Source organism: Limulus polyphemus, unplaced genomic scaffold (assembly GCF_000517525.1).
Source record: "Limulus polyphemus unplaced genomic scaffold, Limulus_polyphemus-2.1.2 Scaffold4226, whole genome shotgun sequence".
Classification (NCBI taxonomy): Eukaryota; Metazoa; Arthropoda; class Merostomata; order Xiphosura; family Limulidae; genus Limulus; species Limulus polyphemus.
The window spans coordinates 24,828-37,336 of record NW_013669836.1 but is presented as its reverse complement, the minus strand read 5'-3'; the positions used below and the strand labels follow the sequence as shown (position 1 = coordinate 37,336).

General features: G+C 34.6%; 1 protein-coding gene across 2 annotated transcripts in view; it reads right to left on the bottom strand.

Annotated features, from left to right (window-relative positions):
- The window catches only part of LOC106470804 (guanine nucleotide-binding protein G(i) subunit alpha), a 71,407-nt gene that overhangs the window by 37,071 nt on the left and 21,827 nt on the right, over positions 1-12,509 (bottom strand). For both annotated transcript variants that reach the window (XM_013931369.2, XM_022399446.1), the window contains exons 2-3: positions 9,061-9,103; positions 7,403-7,544 (exon numbers count right to left, since the gene is read on the bottom strand). In XM_013931369.2, the coding sequence (XP_013786823.1) occupies positions 7,403-7,544; positions 9,061-9,103 (185 nt within the window). The remainder of the gene's footprint in view (positions 1-7,402; positions 7,545-9,060; positions 9,104-12,509) is intronic.

The window sequence follows — 12,509 nt, the reverse complement described above, 5'->3', positions numbered from 1 at the left end:
GGTAATGCGTGTTGGAGAATCCTGAGGAACAGTGCTCTGGAAACAGTGCAATAGGTGAACCAAGTTTCCTAAATTTTTGAAAGCAAACTGACCCCAATTTATTCAATCTAATGATTGGCAAGGACAGGTAGGATCTCCTTATTCTTTACTCATGATAGTCCATGAGTGGTGATCCAGCATAGTATAGTAATACCACCCAGTTAGTCTCTAGGTGATCTTATGGAACACCTAATTTCTACAGAGCCTGTTGCAACCTAGATAAAGTATATTGAATTAGTGGTTTCTAGTGCAGAATTGGTTTGATAAAAGCACACCTGCTTAGACAACACTCGCCACAGAGTGGGATCCTATGAAAATGAGGTAAGGGACCCTGAAAGGTAGCAATGAAAATACTCACCCCCTCTGTATAATCTAGCAGAAGTGGTTAAGGTAGCTACAGGGGGTAGTTAAAATCCCTCATAGGCAAATACTGCCAGATCATGCAAATAATGTGAGATAAAAGTATTTGGGGAGTTCCATATACCAGTCCACACAATGTCCTCCAGTAGGTAGATCAACCAGGCCCCTAAAAACATAAAAAATCTGATTAGACATGACTCTCAGAAGATTCCTCGCCTTCGAAGATAGCCCAGTATAAGTGATATGGTTCAATTTTATACCCACTCCATCAATGTAACTGGGTGTAATTTTTTGGAACCTGAATGATCCCAATGAATAAACAGTCATTGTCTAGCATCTCTAAAGGCATTAGTGCGGGCAACAAAACCTTCAAGACCCTTAATGGACATAACAATGATCGATATCTGATCAGCCAAAGAAGTGAGAAATAGTGATCGGATGAATCGGTGAAAAGGCTTTATCCCCATCACTGGCTGACAGTGTCTTAGATAAGAAGAACCAGTCTGATGATGTAGGAAGAATAATAAAGCTTCCTGTGGACAATCAGTGCAAACTACTCTGACTGGCAATGTCTGTAGGTCAGCAGCAATGAAAAATAAACCTTCAGGTAAAAGTGATACATGGTATATGAAACTAAGATCACAAACAGGTGTTGAGAAAAGAGCATGTAATGGTCATTTGGGATAAAAGACCCTAAAGCAATTTAAAGAATTGTTATCTCAAGTATCAACTCGTAGTCAATAAGGCCACCTTATAAAGGGCGATTGTGGAAGATGCAAAACCCTTGCCAAAGAGCGAGGTTGAAAAACAAATTATGTTTGGCACTTCTGATCGAAGTGGATTCAACTTCCTCTCAATACACCACTGCTGTTATATGTGCCATATCCGTTGATAAATGTCCATCGCAGGACTAAGCAAAGACTGGGACAGATACATGGCAACCTTAGAAATTAAACCCCGATGCCGAGTGAAGGACAGCATAACCTCCATGCCTGAAGCTTGAGCTTCTGGATAGTTGGGTGTACCATGTCAGATCATGGCTGCTTCCACAAAGATGGCCAAAGAGGAAGTGGAAAAGGTGGGCACTCCTGAAGGTACCCCAGCAGCAGAAACCAGGGTATAGCTGCCAATCCGTGGCTATCAACATAAAGAAATCATAGTTAGTACCTTGGATAACATATAGAGTGGAGGGAAGGCCTACAGTTGTAATCCCATCCCATCCTGACAGAATGCATCCATTGTCAAAGCCCGAAGATGAGGTACTGGAGACCAAATTGCCAGAAGTGGGATGTTCAATGAGTGGCCAACCCACCAATCATCAGTGTTTCAAAATGAGAGCCAATCCCACAGAACTTTACGATGCACCACCTATTCTGTTGGAAGAATCTGTTTGGGTCAAGACAATTGATCCTCTACTGCAATCATCACCTGTGGAACATGGGAAGCTAGTAGGGTGATATGATAGGAGTGGTCCTAAAAAAAAGATTTTAAAACAAGGGGCTCTGAACCAAGTGTCTCTTTGATGGGAAATGCAAGACACCACTGTGTAATTATTGGAGTGAAGCCTGATGATTTTTGATTTAATAAACCCAGACTTTGAAGCATTGCCTTGTGAAGAGCAAGAAGGACTAAACCCTAGTGCCTTGTCATCAGTGTGTAGACCCTGGAATTCCTGCCTGTTGGTGTATTCACCCCATTCCTGAAGGGAGGCATTCGTGAAGAGTTGGATCTCTGGACAAGGTGGCGGCAGAGGAACCCCAATTTTAGTACTGTCCCAATTTAACAACCCCCCAAGATCGAAGAATGATCCTGAATAAGGAAACTGGGTAATCTAATGAATTGATGTTTATGATCCCTTGATCGCATAAAAACCATTTAAAGGATATCTTGTACATATGTCCCAAAGGCATGAGTGATTCAAGTGATGTCCCTATTCCCAAAAGAGAAAGAACCATCTGTGCAGTGGGAGGAGGAGGAGAGGTGGGTAAGAGTTGGGCTTCTTGTTCCATAGTGTGGAGCTAGATGGGAATCAACTGAGCCTTGTTGAGATATAAGAGGATAAAAAACACACAGGCTGACAACATATCGAATTGCAGCAAGAATAGATGTCTCAGCTGTGAAAATGAAGCCTCCCTTGGTTGTATCTGAAAGTAAAATCCGGGTGTGACATTCTGACAATTGACAAGATTGTGCAAGCAGTAACCAGTCATCCATGAAATGGTGTGTGCCCAGTCCTAGGGAATAGAGGTGAAAAGAAAAAGCTGTGTGATGCCAATGCTAATCCAAAGGTAAAAACCTAAAACTGCAGTACCTAACCCTTGTGCACAAAAAAATGTCAATAGTGGTGGAATGCCACCACTATGGCAATATGTAGATAGGAGCCAACTACAACGAACTTGGATATCCACAATCCTACTGAAAAAAGCCAACTCAGATTGAGGAATGAGTCACTTGTGAACCTTGAAGAATCTAAGCATTGATATAGATGAGAATGATTGATAACTAAACACCAATCTCTTGTCTTCTTAGGCCCAACAACTGATGAGAATAAAACCCCAGAAGAACTAGCATGACTCTAAATCTTCCCCCAGATCAATCAAATTCTGATAGCCATAGGACTAAGTTCCAAAATCCAAAGATCTGTGGGAGATAAAAACCCTACAAGTTGGGTGGATAATGGTGATGAAGATGTGAACTGAATGACTAACCCTTACTGAAGGACCTGTAGTCCCATGGATCCATAGTTATGGTTACCACACATCCAGAAATTATTGGAGCCAAGCCCCCATGGACCCCAAAGACACACAATAATCACCAATGCCACTGGAACTAGGCTGCATTTGTGCATTACTTGAGGTTTTCTTGTGTGATGCATGTTTCTTCAGACATCTATCCATAATGGAGAGAGGTTTTCTTAAAGATGAACAACTTAAACATTTTTTAGTTAGCACAAACTAAGTCACAAACAATTCTCTCTCTTCTCAGAACAAACTGATGCTTCTAGCACCGGCCACCAGCAACTTCTCTGCTGTCATCTGGCGCTACCAGACATAAGACTTACATCTCGCATGCCTGTCAATTTCCATTAACAGAGTAAGCAAATTTAACACATTTGGAATAAAATTCCTAAAACTTTGATGTCCAAAAACTGGTTAACTTGAATGAACAAAGGGTCCTTTTACGTGAGACAAAATCCCTTCATTGATCTTACCTGCAGATTGGCTTGTACTCAGCCGGGGGACGTGTCTAGTTAACATGTGGTTTAAATTTACGGCATTTCAAAAGAATCTCAAGGTTATCAACACTGTAAAACTTAATCTTAGGATCTCTAAATTACACTGAGTGAGAACACATTAATTCCGGAGGGACTGAAGGTATAAAGGCAGCCATCAAATTGTCAATTCTATAGATTCATAGCCTTAAGTACAAACTTTCACTTTTCCTTCCTGTTATATCAGCTTAATTGAAATACTGAGAAATTCAAGTTAGATGAAATGAAAATTTAAATTATAATGTATTTTAAAATATCAATTTTATTAGAATATATTTATATTAACTCGTTTAATTACATATTTCTTTAATATACAACAAGAGCTTGGAGAAAGTTTAAAAATGGCGGTTGGTAATGTTGTAATATTGTGCCATCTCCATCTTCCTTATCAGCACTGATTCTAAGGTGGAGTTTAACACTGATCCTCGAAAGTCTGTCCTGTTTCTGCAGAGAAGCGAGAAAACCCTCTCACAACTTGCATTGCTGTGTGGTATTACAAGCATAGACTTCATTACTATAGAGAGTTTATCATATTTAAAAGTGCACAGCTCATCTTTTATTTTTCCAGTTTTATACCAACACTTGTCTGTTCACTTACTGAGATCTACACCAGTTAATGGATCAGCCTGGTAGGTGAGAAGTTGCTGCTGGAAACAGTTCATTGTACTGGACCAAGGTGCATCCCTTGCAATGAATGGTTTGAATTTTCCAACAAGGTACTTTACCGATTTCAAAGAACAACTTTTTCTAACAAATATGTCTGCTACTTCTGCATGTTTCAAAGTTTTGTCCTGAAGTGGAAGCTAAGCCTTCCTACATTCCAATGCACTTTCATAGTAATTTCTTACATCTTCATAAAAAGATAGCTGTTTTCCTTTGTAAAGCATTACAAGGAAAAGCTCAACTTCATAACCAATTACCAAATTCTCATTTTTTAACTGAAGTTTTCTGTCTTTGAAATCCAAATCCAAAATATTTGAACAATTCAAAATTGCATATGGTGTCACAAGTCTGCTTGACAAATCCTTGAATAAAGCAATGGATGAGTGGATCCTCAGACTGTAGTTTCAAATTATACTTGTCAAAGATTTGAATATAATTGTTCAGGAATAATGCATATACAACATATCTTCTTGTTGTAAGTAACTGGTAGTCTCCCCTCTCACAAGCAAGTGTTTCATGGTGACTTGGTGTCAGGTGTGTACTGTACCTTCTCACTTGCTTTTGCAATTTTGTCTGCTACTTTCTTAGAGGAACCATCCAAAGAAGATCCAGATTCCTGCCCAGGAAACACATTGAGAGACTGTCTCTGGTTGGATGTTTTTCTTTGCATTTCTCTAAACAATAACTCTCTCCACTAATACCTCTGATCTGCATGGAACCGACTTTGCCTTCACATAAATTTCATCATGTTTGGCTACAAAGTATTGCCTCAAAGGTCTCCATGGTTCAATTAAACTTTGTAAGCATTTTCCAAGAGGCAACCAGCATGTGCACACATGCTTCAGAATAGTTTGAGTCTCCACATCACACATATTCTGAAATTCTCTAAGTAGTTCTTGTTTCCTATTTGCACTCTTGTCCAAATAGTAATAAATGTCAACAAGAATTTATTCAAATTGATACTGTAACTTCTTTGCTGCTTTTTTCTGCTGCCAAATGAAAGAGGCGACATTTCAGGGTTAAGTTTCTATAAAACAACCTGCAACTCCTTTCTCCCTGTTGTACATTTGCATTGTCAACAGCCAATGATGCACTATTTTCACACTTTAAGGACTTTGAAGCTAGTTTTTCTGGAAGGAGTCCTGCAATATTCTCACACATTGACTTTCAAATTAAAGGGATAAAATAGTAATACATTTACTACCTTTTCCTTTTTGTCATTAAAGTATGTCACTACAGTAGGGTACAGTTTGTTAAAATACAAAGTATATAGTTATGTACGATTAAGGAACTCAAATTACTGATATTGTCAAACTAGAATATAAAATAAGAACCTCCTATTTTTTCTATTTGCCGAGATATAACTCATATACTGAATCAAACACAGTAGACCCACTCACCTCTTTCCATTTTTTGGAAAAAGTCTCTTATATATACTTAATTCTAAGTATGACACGTGAATAACCAATTGAGAGCCCAGAATGTCCCCCTAGTGGTTTTTTTCAGCCATTTTCAAATATACCGGCATCATCTCTTTCTTTCAAGACATAACTTTGTGCTAGGTATATTGAATTTTTAGCCTGTTTGAAATTTCATATATTTTTAAAACCAAATACAGCTTAGTTACTAAACTTTATAAATTATAATGGAATTCTGTGGTAATGATATAGAATTTATGATTTTTTGGTTATTTCAAATGTATATATAAAACCAAAAAAAATTATTTCGTTTCACATCCTCCACATGTAAAATTTCTTAAGGCTTAAGCAAGCACCAACAAGCTGCTACCTAGTACAAAAGCTGTAGCTAGAAGAGATAACTGTTTGCTTTTTTTAAGAAAAATAAGTTTAAGAACTTATTTCTAAATAGTAATAATCTATATATATATATATATATATATAATGCATAATAATTGAAATGTGACTGTATTTTACAAAATACTAGTCCACAAAAACACAGCCAAGACAAGTCACTTTGTAAAGACTATAAGTCAGTTTTATATTATTGGATATGGTAACATGATTGCACGTCTGTCGCATCACTGTGACTTCTGTAATGTTAGCCAGGCACGACTGAAAGGTCAATATAATAATGTTATGAGATTTAAGCTATTTAGTCTAAACATTTATGTTTTCGTGTTATAATTTGTAGTCATTCTAGAATGAAAATACATAATTTATATTTATTTTCTAATTTTTTATGACAATTATGAGATTGGTCAAATTGACCAAACCCGTACAGAGATTCGTTAGTGAAAATAACAGATAAAATATAGTTTTTTCTTAAGAAGTCTTTGATAACTATCTGGACATTATAAGGAATTTTGATGCATAAAAAAAAAAGACATGAGAAAAACACTGCTTAACAAACCTTAAGACTAAATGAAAAAATTTATATTTTGCATGCGAAAGCATTGTAATGTTTACTGATAATCTGCCAAATGTCGTGAACATACGCTTACTAATTGAAAAGCATGAAACTATAACAAGCACAAAATGGTTACGAGGTCAGTCCCTGGGACCAAACCCATGCTGAAAAAGTTAAAGTAATAGCAGAGCAAATAGCTAAAACTAAAATAAGTTGTTTCTTTTATTACACAAAACTGGGAAGTTTTTTAACAAAATGGTGAATATTACACTAGAAATTCTAATGTTTTAACAGCTTTTTGCTTTCTTTATTAGCAAAAAGACAAAGCCAAAATAAGATGTATATCAGAGAACTGAAAACCAGGTAGCTTCTTAAAATGTTATATCTTGCACAATAAATTTTAATTGTACATAATTTTATTAATTTAAGCTTTTAATATAACATTTAATGTATTTAGACATATTTTCATTATCAGAACCAAGAAAGAAAAGAACCAAAGGAATGTGTAATCTATAGGCAATAACCCAAAGGAAGCTGAAGCAAAATATCAGTCATGGGTTTGTTATTCATGATACAAAACACACTCATCTGGCACACCATGCATACCACTCTCAAATCAAAGAGCTGATTAAAATATTTGAATTAAAAAAAAATCGTACACATTAGTTTCGTCAGGAAAATATTACTATGAAACAAACTTACCACTCTAACTGGGTCACCAAAGTCAATCTTCAACTGACCCATGGCTCTTATGATAGCCATCAGACTTTGAATGGTGTTACTATGAACAACGGGTCGGTACTGAAGACATTCATCTTTAGAATAACCAGCTTCATGAATAATTCTACAGAAAAAGAACGAATAATAGGTAACCACTGATCTTTAAATAATTCAAATACAAACAGAAAATGTTGTTTCACCAGTACACAAGTGTGTTAAGTAATATATTATGAATTATTTTATGTCATGTAAGTGTGAAAATCAACTATGATGTTAATAATATCCATATCTAAATTTCTACATTATATTGGTTGCTGGGAAGAAATATTTGTGTATTGACTGTTATGGGAGTTCAAAGTTTTTCTAATTTGTGAATTATTTAATTTAAAGAATTCAAGATGATAATTAAGTAACAAAAATGAAATATAAAAGCTTAAATAATGCACCATTTACAATTCTTCTTCCTCAATCAACTCATAACATAAATCAGTCCTTCACATTTGAGAAAAACATGAGGGCTGTAAACAGTCCACAGAGGCTGTTTGTGGCCTGATGTCATATCTTGATTCTTTGTCTACAAAACTGGACAATAAAAGTTACTTGTATTGACTGAATTGTACTGCTTTTCAGTCAAGAAAACAGAGTTTTGCTGGGTAAGTTGAGACATGTTCACAGCTTCTCACTGAACTATGACCTTAAATTAACACAGCAGCTCTTTCAGCCTTGTGAAAGTAGTTCATCAAATGCAGTTCGGGTCAGAATCAAATTTACTAAAACTTGAACTTGCTAATAATTAATATCAAGTTTTGTAATTTAAACTTTAAAACATTGACTTAGTTTTTCAGTTACAAATATTTGATGTCTCTATACAACAATATACTTCATAAATGACATATTACAGCACATGTAACATCGCTACTCTATGTCAATTAGAATTAAAGTATCAGTCTTAGCAGTCAACAGGGACACACAAAGTTATATGTGAACTTGTCCGTGTATAGAAACAACAGCTGATTGCATGACCAATGCCATGACAAATAATAACAGGATCGGAATTCAAAAATGTTTTTATTTCTTAGTAAGAATAAAAGAACCAGTTGTGGGCCAAAAACAGCAGAAGTTGTGACAGACTTGTTTGGGGCTCTAACAAACACTCGTAAGATTCATTTTATGGGTGTTTTCGAGCACTGATGTGATGTTTCCTAACAAATATGAAGAACTGCATAAACACTAGTCTATGTCAAATTATATAAAAACAAACAAATTGTATGAAATAACTAACATTTTCTTCTAGGCAATTGAAGCATACATATTCTACACTAAGTTACCTGAGATTGGCACTATTAAATTAATTAGCAACTGGCACAACACTACAGTACATGATCACACTGTTTTGTGTTCGTCATGTCATAAAACCAATAAATGGTGATACTGTTTTGTGTTCTATAAGTATGTAATGCAAAATACTGTGATATTATTTTGTTCATCATGTGCATAAAGTTATGGATTATGACATTAAATGTACTTTGTTCCTGAAGTGCATAAAGCAATGATTGATGACACTGTTTTGTTACTTAAGTCTGTCTGTATATTTTATCACAATGATTTAGCCTTAACTTACAGTAAAGAAAGAAACTTACTTCATTTGTTTAACAATTGTGCTTTTACCAGATTCTCCAGCTCCTGCAAAACAGAGTAAAAATATCATCAACTTCGCCCTTAGTGAACCAAAACAAAGTAACTACGTTATTCAGTTACTCAAAGAGACTATATGCTATGCTAATGTAAAAAATTAGAAGTAGTACATCATTCAACCCAATCAGTTTTATCTGAACAACATAAAACTTTGGCCTTTAAATGTAATGCTTTCTTTCATATTTTCAAACATACATTTTGCAGAATCTGTTTTTCAAAATCTAATAGTTACAAAAAAATTAACCAAACATACTACCACATAAAGATGTTGTAGATGAGTTATTTTTGCTTTATGTTGTTGATGGGTTGTTTCACTTTCATTAGGGTGTTCTGGAGGAGTTTTACAAAATTTAAATAAACTCTTATATTGAACTCTTGAATTTCTGTCCTAATTTATGGAAATATGGTAAAGCAATTTTGTTTTGTTTTGTTATCTTGTTGAGGATGGGAACTTCTGGAGAGTGAGATGAAGCTGGTAGGGTAACCATGGTTTAAAAACCTTTTCAATGAAGTTGAATTATTATTCGTTTTGGTCTCCAATGCAGATTTTTATGGCTCTGTCAAACTACCAGTTCCCTTAACAATCTTAAACACCTCAATCAGATCCCCTCTAACTTTTCTCTTTTCTACAGAAAACAATTTCAGAGATTATAACCTATCCTTGTATAACAATCTTTCCATTCCAGATATCACCCCAGTAGCCCTCCTGTGAACTCTTTCCAAAAATTCAATGTCCTTCCCAAAATAAGAAGCCTAAGACTGAACATTGTATTTCAAATGTGGCTTAAGAAATGACCAATACAATTAAATTATAACCTTGTTAGACATATTTCATATTTTTGTAGATACAACCTAAAATTGCATTTGCCAAATCACTAGCAATAGCATACTACTTGGATGGCTTAAGAAGTTGATCAAGCAGAACATACAGGTCCATTTCTGTAATGATTATTGTTATAAAAATCACATTTATAAATTAAATTATGGTAACTCACATGTATTACCTTGTATTAATTATAATGAAAAACTATTTTCCATTTATTTTCCCAACTCACTAAATAATTCAAATGTTTTGCAAAGTAGCAACGTCCTTCTCACAGCAAGCAACACCAAATAACTTAATATCATCAACAAATTCAAGTAATTTATTGAATGGCATAAATTAAAAAAGGCAAAGTTCTTAAACACTGAGCCTTGAACACTTGTGACATTAATCCAGCTTAAATGACCTCCATTTATAACAACCTTCTGCTTTCTTCCTTCTAGCCACTTTTATATCCATTGAGCCAATTTAACCCCCACACCTATAAATATTATTTTTTAACAAGCATTTTATGCAGCAAATTGTTAAATGCTTTCTAAAAATCCAGATGCACAAAATCCACATTAGCAATAACCTCTTCAAGGAATGTCAAAAGATTAGTAAGACAATATTTTCCCCCTATTGATTTTTATCACCTCCTTTGAAAAGAAGAGTAACATTAGTCAATTTTCTATCATCTGGCATCTACCCACTATTGAAAGACTTAAAAAAAATGTGAGCAAGTGGGTCACTTATCCAATCCTTAACCTCCTTCAAAATCCTTGGAGAAATATTATATGGTCCAAGAGTCTCATCAGTCTGTAAACTTTCCAAATTTCTCAAAACAAGCTCAGAATTAATTAATCATCTTGTTTGATCCTGTTCTTCCATCTAGCAATGGTTCAGGGTGAGAAATATTACTTAAATGGTCTTTAGTAAAAACTTGGAAAAATAAAATTCAGTACCTAATTTATCTTACAGTTATTAGAAATGAGATTTCCTTTATCATAACTCAAAGTCCATACTCCCATCTTAACATTTTGCTTATATATAAATGTTTTTTAAAAAATCCTTAGTGTTAATATTTACATTTTCAGCCAACCTTTTATCATATACCCTTTTTGATTTTCTAATGCCCTGTTTGATCAGCTCATGACCTTCTGTATTTTTCCAAATCTTCCATCAGGATGGTCAACTTAAACTTCTTAAATGTACAATGCATTTATTTAATTTCATTCCTTATATTCTTTGTGAACCAACCTGGTATTTTGCTTACAGCCTCCTTTCCTGTCCATAAGGAATGTGATTATCTTGAATACTGAAAAATTTAGTTTTTAAAATTCTCCACATTTGATCAGTACCTCCAATTAATTCAGTGTCCTAATTCACAACAGATAATCATTTCTGCATTACTCAAAATTTGTTTTTTATTTATATCTAAAATCTCATTTCCACATAATACTTAACTGAGTAATGATCACTTGCACCCACATACTCCCCAGTCTCTACACTCTCAATAATTTTTCTATTGGAAGTTAATAATAAAACTAAAATAGCATTGCACCAAGTAGGTTTCTAACATTTCCAAGTCTACAGCATGTCTGAAATTAAAATGTCCCACAATTATAATTTCAATAACAGCTAAAATTGTATTCTCACTGTAGAGTTTCTCATTAATTTCATCATGTGGTCAGTAACAAATTCCACTTTCTCCCCCTATATCCATTAACTGAAACCCTACATATTCAATTTCCTTGCCATTTACTTTGACATTTTCAATTTCTCCAGGACAGTACTCACATTTTACAAATAAGGCTACACCTCCCCTCTTTATTAGTACTCCATCACTATTAAATAACCTATAACCCTGTACTTCAAAGAAAAATCTATAATCAAAACTGTCTACATTTTATGAAGTTTCATTTATTCCAATTATATCAAAATCCTCCATTATGACTAGTGTGCAAGTTCATTTGATATATTTCTTATACTTCTATCATTACAACAGTAACAATTCAACTTACCATTAAAACTAATTCTATAAATAATTCTATACTTTTCTCCACATGATATTTTTTCTGCATTTAGTTTATCCTGTCCTTAGTTTAAAGCTGCCCTTAAAGCTGAGATAACAGTCCTTGCAAACATACCAGCCCTACCCTATTTAAATGTAACCATCCATTCCAAAAAGCTTTCCCTTTCCCATCAAACTAATCCCACAAGTCCAATCTGTTCAAAATACTCATCCTTACATATTGACCTAAGCTCAGTGTTCAGCTTTAGTGATCTACTTATAATATCATTCCCAAAATTAATTCTCAGTAGTATTAAGTTATGGCCCTTTTTTAAATGCCTTTACAAATATACTAGAGTAACTAACTGAGACTTAACATTAAAGGTCCATTACAGTCTATCTAGGCTGTCCTATACACAATACTAAACACTAAAAAACTCAAAGACAACCCATATCATTCAAATATTTATCAAGCTTTTCCTTAACCCGATGACCACCGGCTACTAACTTTCTTAGTAGCCAACGCAAGTCTTGCTATGTCTCATTCCAACAATACAATTAGTGGATGAAATTGTTTG